Source organism: Oppia nitens, unplaced genomic scaffold, assembly GCF_028296485.1.
Source record: "Oppia nitens isolate AA-2021 unplaced genomic scaffold, nextdenovo-longstitch-racon4-pilon3 scaffold27_pilon_pilon_pilon, whole genome shotgun sequence".
Classification (NCBI taxonomy): domain Eukaryota; kingdom Metazoa; phylum Arthropoda; class Arachnida; order Sarcoptiformes; family Oppiidae; genus Oppia; species Oppia nitens.
The window spans coordinates 2,134,766-2,149,403 of record NW_026533207.1 but is presented as its reverse complement, the minus strand read 5'-3'; the positions used below and the strand labels follow the sequence as shown (position 1 = coordinate 2,149,403).

The 14,638-nt window shown below is 22.4% G+C and overlaps 2 protein-coding genes across 2 annotated transcripts; both read right to left on the bottom strand.

Annotated features, from left to right (window-relative positions):
* Positions 1-2,018: 2,018 nt before the first annotated feature.
* Positions 2,019-5,191, bottom strand: LOC128954490 (F-box only protein 9-like). The gene is made up of 5 exons (XM_054300076.1): positions 4,517-5,191; positions 3,275-4,054; positions 3,114-3,189; positions 2,770-3,033; positions 2,019-2,689 (listed from the first exon to the last, which is right to left on the bottom strand). Exons 1-5 carry the CDS (start codon positions 4,517-4,519, stop codon positions 2,235-2,237), a joined length of 1,578 nt encoding a protein of 525 aa, XP_054156051.1. The 5' UTR covers positions 4,520-5,191; the 3' UTR covers positions 2,019-2,234.
* A 1,429-nt stretch (positions 5,192-6,620) lies between these two features.
* Positions 6,621-8,504, bottom strand: LOC128954470 (slit homolog 2 protein-like). Its single transcript, XM_054300052.1, has 2 exons — positions 7,245-8,504; positions 6,621-6,634 (listed from the first exon to the last, which is right to left on the bottom strand). Exons 1-2 carry the CDS (start codon positions 8,371-8,373, stop codon positions 6,621-6,623), a joined length of 1,143 nt encoding a protein of 380 aa, XP_054156027.1. The 5' UTR covers positions 8,374-8,504.
* Positions 8,505-14,638: the final 6,134 nt, after the last annotated feature.

Below are 14,638 nucleotides of genomic sequence, written 5' to 3'. Positions count from 1 at the left end.
GTTTAATAGCTTATATATTATATAAATAATATATACACTATATATTGCAATAAAAATATAATATATTCAACTTTTACGGTAAACAATAGTATAGATTTTGTGATAACATTTGAAAATAAATTTGTTAGATAACTATTATTTATGAAATATAGTAAAAAATTTATATATAAAATATTTATTGCATTTTTTTTATAGACAGACATCATATATATATATATATATATATATATATATATATGTTTTATATAATAGATAATATTAATTATATAAATATAATATATATATATATATATATTGTTTCATAAATAAATTAAAAATATGATAACATTTTTTTGTTGAAATAAATAAATATTTTATTTGCAAAATAAATTGTTATAATATTTATTTAGTAACTTTTATTTTTTATTTATTATGATATTAATATAATATTAGTAGTATCATCAGTGTAAATTATTAAAATTAACTTAGCATCAAACAAAATGATGATGATGACATTTAATATTGTCATTAAATATAATACTAAATAAATTAATAATTAATTAATTATTATTATTATAATTAAGTTATATTACTAAATTTTGCAACAATAATAATAATAATAATAATTATTATTATTATAGTAAACACATCCAGTTTATACAGTATTAATGTATTAATAATAATAATAATAATATATTAATTATAAATAATATATAAGTACTTTATTGCATATAAACTTTAATTATATATACTGTATATATATATATATATATATTATAAGTAATATATATATATACTGAATATCTATTATTTGTGATTATTAAGCATTTTTATTTTTCAACGCATATTATTATATTTATAAATTATAATAACAAATAATAAACATAACATTTATAGTACAGTATAAATGGCATCAAAAACTAATAATATTAATGAATAATAATAATAAATAATTAAATTAATTTTTATTGTTAGTTGAATAAAATATATGATATATACAAAAAAAAAGTTATGATATCTTGTATTTTACATATTATTGCAATCAAATTGCAACTAAAAAATAATTATATAAACTACAGGTGCTGTACAATAATATTAATTTTTAAAATTATATCAATAGTTTAGATATATTTATATATATATATGACATAACTGTACATATATTTATGTTATTTATAAAATTTAAAAATTTAAATAAACTTTTAAAAATTAATTGTCATAACATATAACAATTTATTTATTAATATTTATTTTAAATTGATTTACATTTTTGTTTTAATAATTATATTAATAATTAAATATAATAATTTCAAATGTATGTATTGAAATATTATTACAATATTATCATTATTATTATTATTATTACAGTATAATATGATTATATTATTTTTTAACGGACGCAAAAAATATATTATTAATAATATTATTATTATTTTTTAATTAACAACAATTTGTATATAAATATTTAAGAAAATATTATATTTAACGATATTTATAACAATCAATGAATCAATATATCTATATATATAAAGATTATTAATTACGCAAAAAAATTACTCTTAAATTACCAGTAAATTACAGGTAATATTACGGTATATATATATATATATATATATATATATATATATATATATCACTGGGAATTTCAATCTCAAAAAAAACAATTAAAAAAATAATAACAACTCATGTCATCATAATATATATATATATATATATATATAACAAAATTGATACTTAAAATATTATTATTATTTTTAAAAAAAATGTTATCTCATATTATTTGTACAAATAATTAACAGTACAAATGTGTGATTATTGAAAAATTATTATAATTACCGGGGTAATAAAAAAAATTAAACAAAAATTAAAAACAAAACTAACAAATAATTCAATCAACAAAAAAAAATAATAATAATAAAATTATAGCTTAAATATCATATTGATTGAATTATATCAATAATATATATATATATATATTGATAATAATATTTTTTTTAAAATAAGTACAAAAAAACTAACATTCAATACATCACACAATTTATGGATAATAATAATAATAATAATATCTAATAGTAATATGACTCTGATATCCATATTATTCAATCAATTAAATTAAATTCAAAAAATTTCAATTACCGTAACAAACAATCACTATATGATGAAACAAACAACTGTCCCCTCCCTACCTGTGCTCTCTCTCTCACTCAACACACATATCAAACGACAAAAAATACCACTTATTTTTACAGCAAGTATTAGTTAAGCTTATGGTCAGCATTGGCCGCATAGCTCTTGACTCGGGAGAACCAAAACGGCGGAAACTTATTGCCGGTCAGATCGAAATCATTGGCACCCGATTCTTGGCCGCCACCGCCACCGTTGTTGGGTTTGCGATAACTGACCGAATACTGTTGCCAAACCAATTGATGATTACGACGATGGCGAACATTGCGCAACTCTAGTGTAATGTTAAACGTTTGGGTGGCCAATTGGCGATCGCGGGTTTTCTTGCCGTATTTATTAGTATTACGGGCGGACAGTTGTGTATAGTCATCGGCTACGTACTCCCGATGCAGGACTATAGCAATTGTCGGTCCATTGATACGATAGTGACCACTGAGTACGTTGTTGTTGTTTTTCGGCTGACGCTGTCTAAGCAACGGTAGACTCTGGCGGGGATCGTCGGCAGTGGTCAACATAAGCACATGTCCTGTCAGTTCAATCAATCACATATAATCAGTATATACTGTACAATGGGGTTATGGGTGTATATAAAGACAACAAACAAACCATTTGGAAAAAACCTGATATACCGGTAGTATTCGACTAGAATACAGGGCCGATAGTAATCGTTGAACGATATGTCGCCCTGTCTTATATATTGTGTACGGCTTATGTAGGCGCCATTGAAATTAGGCCGCTGCCTATCGATAAACATACGGCGCCAATTGTGGCCATAGGCGGATGCGGCCGAGGCAGCGGTACCGCCCGTCGATACGCTTGAATTGCTGCCCCAAGTGTTATGACAGGATAGTCGCCACAATTCGCTGTCACCTAAAGTAAAATTTTTAAAAAAAAAAAATCAATAAGAAATTGATCCACAAGTCGTTGCAATTGATTGATTGATTGATTACGTGATACGATATAAAATCCACGACAAACTGAACCGAACTGTTCCAGTGATCGCAAGTCTAGTTCGTTGGACACGATCTGTGATTAACACATAAGACATAAATATTGTAATCAGTAATCAATTGATCCAACAAATTGATTGATTGATTGATTGATTGCTAACCCATTTTAGTATATTGAGGACCACTTCGATGGGTAGACAAGAAAAGTGTGCTCTTGATGTCGATGTCGATGACGAAGACATAGTAGTAGTAGTAGTAGTAGTAGTATTGGTCGTCAACTGTTTCGGCGAACAAAGCCAAAAGTTACCGAATTCGTCGGTATTTGAACGCAAAAATCGTGTAATCAGATCGTCGTTGGGATCAAACTCGTCGCTGTCGTTGTCCGCAACTCCTCGCTGGCCATCAATATCCGAACGATTGGTGTTGTTGTCGTCGTCTACGGAGTTGTTATCGGTATTGCTATCATCGGCCGAAGCTTTTTTCATCATCTGTGCCTCCAATCGATACATTTTGAATTCAATATCGGGTACCAATTGGGTGGCCCGTCGATAGTAGGCCACAGCGTCGTACAGTTTGCCTCTTTGTTCCAATAGTGAGCCCTCTTTGAATAGTTCCATGGCTTTCAGGTCGACATCAGTGATCGACATATCATCACTACTATTATCAATTGTATCGTTGAATCGCCGATTGGTGGCCGATGTCTGTGTTGTCGGCGAAAACAACAACTCTTTACGCCAATTCTCGCGAAAGTTGTCCAAAACATCCATCAGCTGATGGTTGTTGTCATCCGATGATTGTCTATCTTTGTCATCATTGTCGTCGTCGTCATCGTCTTCATAGTAGTTGTAATTGTCGTTCATTTCGTGCGGCGGCGGCGGCGGCTGTCGATAGCCTCCGCTGCGGCCGACAACCGACGGTTTGCCATAATTGTTGTTTCGCTCCTTAAGATAGATAGATAGATAGGGAGTCAGAGAGAGAGAGACAGAGAGACAGATAGAGAGACAGAGACAGAGAGAGACAATGAGAGAGACAGATAGAGAGACAAATAGAGAGACAGATAGAGAGACAAATAGAGAGACAGATAGAGAGACAGATAGAGAGAGATAGAGAGACAAAGAGAGAGACAGACAGAGAGAGAGAGAGAGAGAGAGAGAGAGAGAGAGAGACAGAGAGAGAGAGAGAGAGACAGAGAGAGAGAGAGAGACAGAGAGAGAGAGACAGAGAGAGAGAGAGAGACAGAGAGAGAGAATAGAGAGATAGAGAGAGACAGAGAGAGAGAGAGAGAGAGAGAGAGAGAGAGAGAGAGAGAGAGAGAGAGAGAGAGAGAGAGAGAGAGAGAGAGAGAGAGACAGATATTCATCATCAGTAAAAACAAGACATAAAATTACTAAAAAATGTTTTACCATTTCTTCTACTTCTTATCGATTAAGACTTGAATAAGTAGTAGTAGTAGTAGTGATAGTCGTCGTCGTCGTTGTCGTCGATGAAATGGTTTAAATCAATCAATCAATCAATCAATTGGTTTCAATCCTATAGTTTATTATCAAAAATAAGTGGTAATATATCTTCAATTTCTTCTTCTTCTTCTTCTTCGTCAATAGTGGTAAACAAATACCAATTTATTCTCTTCTTGTGGTAAATATCTCTCTCTTTCTCTGTCTGTCTGTCTGTCTGTCTCTCTCTCTCTCTCTAAGACTGAAATGGCGGCCAAAATAATTCGCGGTCAGAATTAAACCGTAAAACTAATGAACCGATAAATAGTCTTGAATTTCTTGCGGCAGACATTCTCATCAACAACAACAACAACAACAGTGGCGGCGACGGCAACGGCGGCGGCGGTAAAGAGTCGGACAACTCCTAAATCTCTGGTCGACGGACAAGACGACCGACGGTTCGGTCACAGTTGGTCAGTGAGATCGGTAGTGTCCAAACCAGTGGTGGACAACAACAACAACTAGAAGATAGTAAAACTAATAATCAATGGATCAGTTTTTCAGGTGATAGTAGTTGTTGTTGTCTTTCAAATCAATCAATCAATTGTTTTAATGCAATGAATGAATTGGCAAAACATTTATAATAATAATAATAATAATAATAATAACAAACAAAATGTTTAATAATATTATTATTACTGTTTGCTATGGTATGTGATGTGAATAGGGTTGGCATATATACCGTTGAAAAATAGTTATTTAAAACTATTTATTTTTTTTTTAATTTAAAGTAATTTTTTATTTTTTGAAAAAAAATTAAAAAAAACTATTTAATACTATACCAAACAATTTATATATTATTGTTAATAATTTTTTTTAATTAAATAAATAATCTACAAATTTAATATAAATTATTTTATTAAATTATTTTTTTTTGTTGAATAAAACTTAATGTAAATTGACAACCCTAATATATGTTTTTATTTATAGCTTATTTTATTACTACTATTTTGAAAACAACAAAACTATGTCCTCTATTGGCTAATAAAATAATTAACAAAAATTAATTTTTATATTTAATTAGAAATTATTGTTTAAAATAACTTATTTGTAATTAAAAATTAATTATATAATGTTTTTTAATTAAATTAATAAAACAAATAAATTAATTTATTATTTAGATTTTTTTTGTGTTTTATTTTGACAATCAATTTATTTATTTTTAAAAAAAATTTGTTAATATATGATTTTTTTAAAACTTTTTATTTTATTATCATTAGCGTAACAATTGATTTTGCCAATATCACCATGGTCAATTTAATCTGCAAAATAACCACCACCACCATCATCATCATCATCATCGCCATGGTCATTTTTGTCATTATAACTATAATTTTAAAAAAAATTAATAATAATAATTAATTAATAATAATAATGATAATTAAATAATAATAATAATTTTTAAAAAATATAATTTAAAAAATAATAATATTAGACTAAAATTATTGAATTATAAATACAATAATTTTTATAATAAAATTTATAGTTTATAATTAATTAGTTAAGTATTAATAATAATTATATATATATATAATTAAAATTATTTTTTTAATTAATAAATTAATAGATAATTATTTTAGTAACAATAATAATATAGTATAGATTAGATACCTATATGTTAGATAACACAGATAGTAAAAGTAAAATATTATTACAATTAAAGCACAAATATTTAATACAATGTTTTTCATTTAGTTTATTAAAATATATAAAAATATATATATTTTTTTGTATTTTTAAAAAAATCTATTTATAAAGCAGCCATTATGATTTTAATTTAATTAATTAAATTAAATAATTAGTTTTATTTATTGTTAACTACTTATAAATATATTATAATTAATTAATTAATTAATTTTTTTGTTACACAATATTTTTGTTTCTATATATCAAACAGTAATTATTAAAAAATTGTATTAAAAAACTTATTACTAATTAAATAAAAACACGTGTTATTACTATTTAATTATGTATAAAAAATACATAAATTTTTTAATTAATTATTTTAATTAACTTACAACAGTAGATCTGTAACCAATTACAAGTATATTTAATTCAATAAATATATCTTTATATTTTAAGTTAATTATTTTAATACAGTTTTTTTTAAAAAACTTTATAAATAAGTTATTTTAATCATTATTTATGAAAATTGTTTATTATTATTAATAATAATAATACTTTATATAAGGCAATAATTTATTGATTTTTTTATAAAATATTATAATAATTACATTTGAAAATCATTGAAAACATTTTTATTTTACAAAATAAAAATTATTATTATACAAAAAAAACAATAATAATATAATTTAATTATTTTCTGATTAAAAATCATAGATTTTTTTCTGGCTCTAATACTTAATAATATAAGTTTTATAATTAATATTAATTTAAATACAATTATATTAAATAATATATAAATTTAAATCAATACTATTTTTTTAAAAAAATACTAATAATAAATTAGCAAAAAAAAATAAAATAAATTATACACAATATTTAATTTTATTATTATTATTCAAAATTATCATATCATTAAAAAAAATATTGATTAAAATTAATTAATTAATTATTAATAAAACACTTAATAACAGTAATTTGTAATAATTATTAATATTTAACAATTGATTGGCACTATTATCATCATTGAGACACTGGTGATAATCATAGTCTACACCATTATTATGAAAACAGTTAATCGCTTGTAGCTCCTGGGGGTCATCCTGGGGACAGTGCTGGAAATGTTTATCGGTTAGCTCATTGAGCCGATGATTGTCGTGTCGGCTACCGTTACACTGGACACTGTGTACGAAATAGTGTCGGTCGGGATCGGATGAATTGTACAGTAGATGTCGGTCGTGAAGCCATTTGAAACGACAATCGCATACCAACGGGTTGTGTCGGAGTATGACTGCCGAACCGTTTCGCCGGAATACCGGTGCAAATACTTCGGGTCGAAGTGATGTCAAATTATTTTTAGTCAAATCAATCAGTAGTCGCCTCCGGAGCCGATCAAACGTATGATCGGCAAACGATTGGTCATTGAGATCGTTGTCCCGTAGAAACAGTCGCAACAATTGCTGATTACTACTATCACTACCACTACCATCACTACCGCTGTCGTCGGTAAAATCAAATGCCTTATCGCTTATCCGATCGATACGATTGCCATCGAGTAGCAGATAGTTGAGAGCCGGTAGTCCATGAAAAGCGTAATCACCGATAGACTCGATATTGTTGTCGATTAAGGACAACCACGATAGAGATCGTTGGGGTCGACCGAATGCCCGATCGGGTAATCGGGTAATATTGTTGTCCGTCAGCCAGACTTCGGTTAGTCCCGTAAAACTGTTGATCAATTGGAAAATCTGGCGATCGTTGGGCGGATCGTTACCCAGGACTGGGTTCTCGCTAATGGTCAACGATGTTGTCGTACGACTCGATGCCCGAAATACACCGCTGTGTATACGCCGGAGCCGCGGATTTTTTGTTATAGATATCTTAGCGAAGGCTATACCGGCAAAAAAATCGCCGCCACCACTGTCCTCGGCTTCAGCTCCCGTTCCCAGTTCGGTAAATTCGGATTGAATTAGTTTGAATTCATCGTATATGATGGGCAGACCATCATCAGCATCGGCACCATTACCATTGCTGACGGCTTTCCTCAAGTTGACAAATATATGGGTTAGGTTGACATCCGGTTTCAGATTCCAGCAGGAAATCTGATTGATATATTGGGCACAACTGCACGGAACGATTACCATAGATGGCGGACATTTGACCCCATGGACTACCGGTGCCGATGCCGACAACAATACTAGTAGTAATAGGTAGTGTAGTTGTAGTAGTAGTAGTAGTGGTAGTCCCGATAGTTTGGTGGTACCGCCGATGATTAGTTGTAGTGTTGTTGTTGCTGTCAAATAGTAATAATAATAATATTTAAGTTTTGAGATTAATATATAGTTTTTTTTTTGAATTATACAATAATTATTAAATATTTAGAAAAATTTTTGTTATAATTTTTTTTTAGTAAATGTTTTTTCTCAGGGAGTGAGTGTGTGTGTGAGTGATTGAGTAAGTGAGAGAGAGAGTGAGTGAGTGAGTGAGTGAGAGAGAGAGAGAGAGAGAGAGAGAGAGAGAGAGAGAGATAGCAATGTTTTAACTCCTAATTATACATAATTTTTTTTTGGCTTAAAGGGAAAACCATTAAATATATAACTCCTCTCTCTCTCTGTCTCTCTCTCTCTCTCTCATCAATGATTAGTAGTTGTCTACACAGTGTGTGTGTACTACAGACAGGCAAAGTAGGGAAGTTATGAATATAATTATTTATTTCATATATACAGTATAAGTAAATATTATGCATACAAAAATTTTATTTTAAATAATTATAATAAAAGTTAAAACAAAAATTATTACTATTATTACTATTATTACTATTATTACTATTATTACTATTATTACTATTATTACTATTATTACTATTATTACTATTATTACTATTATTACTATTATTACTATTATTACTATTATTACTATTATTACTATTATTACTATTATTACTATTATTACTATTATTACTATTATTACTATTATTACTATTATTACTATTATTACTATTATTACTATTATTACTTATTACTACTATTATTACTATTATTATTATTATTAKTATTATTATTATTATTATTACTATTATTACTATTATTACTATTATTACTATTATTACTATTATTACTATTATTACTATTATTACTATTATTACTATTATTACTATTATTACTATTATTACTATTATTACTATTATTACTATTATTATTATTACTATTATTACTATTATTCTTATATTTAAATCAATCAAATCAATCATCAATATTTAATATTTTTATCTAAATTTTTTAAACATTTTATTTTATATTAATATTAACATTAAATATAATATTAACTTTATTTATCATATGACATTAGTATCTTTGTTTTGTTTATATATGTTATTTATATAAAATTTTTGCATGTATATATTAATCCTTTTATCTGTATATATGTACTTAAGTAAATATATTTTAATCCCCTAGTTTTGCCAGTCTGTAGTGTGTACACACAAACATGTATTTTTGATGTAAAATATAAATTTAACACAAAAAAAATCAACAAAAAAAAAACAAATTAGTTTTAGTATATTATATATAGAGTTAGTACAGTATATCGATGAGTACAGTATACTGTCATTATTATTTAATGAATGATTAAATACATATTATTATTATTATTATGTCTAATATTTATTATGGGGCTTGTACTGTAGTTATGATATTATTTTTTTATACATTACATTACATTACACTATAATTTTTAGTTTACATAAAATGTGATAATCTTTATGATCGCATCATTATTTTATTTTTTTTAGTTGAGGCGTTTATCATATATACAGTATAAATATCATATATATATATATATATATAATTTTTTGATACACTTTTACTCTCTCTCTCTCTCTCTCTCTCTCTCTCTAATATAGATTATTATTATTATATATATATAAAATAAATCAATACAAACTAATATATTTAATATACAATATATACTGTATATAACTAATTATCTATATGTTTATCCCTATATTTATGTCTATCCTCTATATCTATCAATTGGTTAACCAACTATTATATACTATATATATATATATATAAAAAAAGGTAAAACAAAAAACAAAAATTATAGCAAATATTTATCATTTATTCAAATCAATTGCTAAACCAATTACTAAAGTCACGGAAATATTTATTTATTTATTTTCTGAACGTTTATTATATTACTAGATATAAAATATAATACTAATAATAATAATAAATTGTTTTATATATATTATTATAAATAGTAAACAAAATAATATATATATATGTATAAAACTTAGTATCATATTATATGATTCATATATATATATACTAAACATGTATTGATATAAATGTTATCTATATTTATAAATGTTGTGTTTTTTATGAAATATATATATATATATATATTGATATACATTGATATATACATACATTATATTTGATTTGCAATGTAATAATTTATCAATGAATGAAATAATATTTATTATTTTTTAAAATATCTAATTTTATTATATATATTTGTTTGTTTGATATGGACAGGAAAAATAAATTATATCAAAAAAAATATTATGTAATAATAATAATACTAATAATAATACATGAGTTAATATTATTTTTGATGATGATATTGATATAATTATATCTAATCAACAATTTTTTCAAATATGTTAATTTTTTTAAAAAAATATAATTAATGATAAAATCAAAATATTTGTGTAAATATATATTTAGATATATATATACATTAAAATAAACATTAATAAAAATAAATCAATATACTGTATATGTATTTATTTTTATTGACCAATCATAATGTAATTAAATAATATATCTATTTATATTTTTAAAAAAAATATTTTATTTTAACATGTTATTAATAAAATTAAAAAAAAAATTTAAGTTAAGTTACAATTTATTAAATTAATAGTCAAAATAATAATAATACTAATGATAAGTTTGCATGATAAAAAATACTACTACTAATTGTAAGTTAATTTTTTGTAATCAATTTTAATCAAAACATTATAATATTGATAATAATAATAATAATTATTATTATATTTAATTAATAAAATAAACATTAATACAATGTATTACTTAATATATACTGTATGTATATTTACTCATAAACTACAAACAAATATTTATTTATTTATTTTTAGCAATTTTTATTTCATTAACAAAACTATCTAATATAATAATAATTATTATTATAAATATTTTTATTTATACAGTATTATTATTATTATTATGCAAATATAATATTATATTAAATTAAATTTCAATAATTTATCTCAATTTTGTCAATTTTTTATCAATAAGTTTTCAAAAATAATTATATTATTTTTTTTTAAAAAATAAAATATATACTCTAATAGCCATCAATCATATTAATAACAAAAAAATACATTAATATTATACTATATATAATAGATACTATATATATATTCAAATTATTGTATTTCTAATATATATATACTGTATATTATATATCAATTTATATTAATTTTTGATATTATTTTAATTTTTAAAATATTATAATCAATTATATATATATATATATAATAGTTTTGCCGATAATATTTTGGTAATATATTTTTGAAATCAATTCAATAACATTTATTTTTGTTGCCATTTATTATTAATGAGTTTATTTTTGATTAAAAATAATAATAATACTACACCTAATAAATAATTGTTAAATAAATTTATAAATACTAAACTACAGTATATATTTATATGATATCAAACAAAAATTATAAATTAAATTAAAAATATATTTTTTAAAAATTACAGGTAGTGTACATTGAAAATTTTATTATTAAAACTAAATTTTTTAAAAATAATAATAACAATAATTTATACATATTTATCAATTGTTTTTTAAAAAAAATAAATGATTAATGATTTTATTTATATATAAAAAAACTATACTTTTTATTTATTCATAAATATTTTTTTTCAAAAAAATAACAATTTGTTACATTTACTAGTAGTATAGTATAAATTGATTATATAATAAATAATAATCAATAAGTTTTCTGATTTATTGAAAAATTATATTTTATTTTTTAAAAAAACATTATTTAAAATAACAAAAAAAATTGTTTTTAACTTGCACGATACATTTTTTCATATATATATATTTGTATAACTTAAATATAACCTTGATAATATATTTTAGAAATTGAATTTCTATTGACTGTCTAGTTTTTATTTTTTTACTTTATTTTTTTTGAAAGATTATCTCATCAATTGTTTACTATATTTTATATGTTTTTATATATATAATATATAAAATATAATAGACATTCAATTATATTATTATTATTATTAAATTTTTTTATGATAAAAAATATTATAGTTTTATAACAACAACAACAACAATAGTATACTTATAAAAATAAACTTTCAGGAAATAAAATTTTTAATAAAATAAATAAACAAAATTTAAAACAATTACTACTAATCTCTGAAATATATATATGAAATATATAAATGAAAAAAAATTTGTTTAGTATTTCAAAAATTAGTTTTTTTTCAGTACTATTACTACTGTTTGTAAAATATAAATGTTTTATTAACTAAATTTATATAATACTTAAATTTCATCTAAATATTAATATATATATATATATATATATATATATATATATATATATACTTTAATTTAATTTGATTTTATCGTTTTATTTTGTTTGTTGAAAATCTAATAATAGTAAGAAAATGAAAATAAATTTTACTTTTAAAATCTACTAAACAGTTGTTTTTATAATAAAATAATAAAACATTTAAATATTAAATCAGTTTAAACAACAAAAAAAACATTTTAAAAAACTATATATTAAACAACAAATTGTTAGGAATATTCTTGACATACATTTAAGCAGAAAATAAATTTATTTATTTATTATTTACTTTTAAAAAATCATTTTGTTATACCATTTATTGACTGTATTTATTTTAAATGAATATTTATGTGTCGCCCACTAACACAATATAAAAAAATTTATTATATATTTTTCAATAAAAACTTTATATAAAAATAAATTAATTTTTTTTTAAAAAAATCTTAAAAACAACATTTAACATTTAAATATTAATTATGAATAATTAAAAATTTCTAAATTAAAATTCATTAATCTTTTAGTTTTTGTTATCAAAAATGTTATTAAAATATGAGTAAAATATAATTACAATATAGTGTTTATGTATATAATATTATTGTTATTTTAATTAAAAAATATAGTCATTTATATAAAAATTATTAAAAGTAAATTTATATTTATATATTTAAAGGTCAAACCCAAAAGTATTTTAATTAACATATAGTATAATAATTAATGAGTTTAGAGAAAACATAATTTAATATATTTAATAATAAATTTTATATTTAAATGTAAAAATAGAAATTATAATTTATTAATCATTTTAGTAATAATGTGTTGTTTTTAATATAAATATTAGTAATTAATTATTGTTTTACATATATACATTGAAAGTTAAATAATAATATATTTTTTTGCTAATTATCCTAAATGTTATAAATGTTTTATTTTTTATTTAAGTTATGTATTGTATATTTGGTATCTCAACAAAAAAAAAGATAATATATTTTTTTCATAATAATAATAATAATAATAAATTATACAACTATTATTATGTATTTAATAGTAATTTTAGTGTTATTTCAATGTTAAAAAAATTTTTTATACGTAATAATTAACAATAATTTTATTAGTCATCAGTTATTTTTCTAAAAAGGCTATAAATATCTAAAATTATTATTATTATTTGAAAACATTTAAAAATTTAAAAATAGATTTATTATTATTATTATTTAATTTATTTTTTTTTGACTTATTATCTTAAAAATCATTTAACTTTCATAAAAGTATCATAAAATTAAATGTTCAACACATGTGAAAAAAATTAAATAAATTTATTTAATCACTAATTTAATTTACATAAAATAAATAATTTTTATTAACTAATAATTTTTTCAACCAATCAATATTATAATTGTAAAAACTTGTTGGCAAAAAAATAATAATAATAATTTATTATTGTATTTAAAAATATATTAATTTTTATATTATCAAGTAGTCATCAAATATATATATATATATACAGTATATAAATTAAAGTTAGTTTTGTTTCAGTGACAGTTATATATATATATATTGTATAATATACAATAGTATTTATTTATAACTACACCAAAATAAAATAAAAATTAGTAGTGATTTAGTAAATATATGTATATAAACGATAATATAAATAATAATAAGTTAAGCAAATAACTTAATTTTTTGTGTGTTTAGGATATATATCTATAAATAAATATTACAAAATAGACAGTATTTAACTGTACATTAACTAATGTACTATAATGTATACATATATTTAT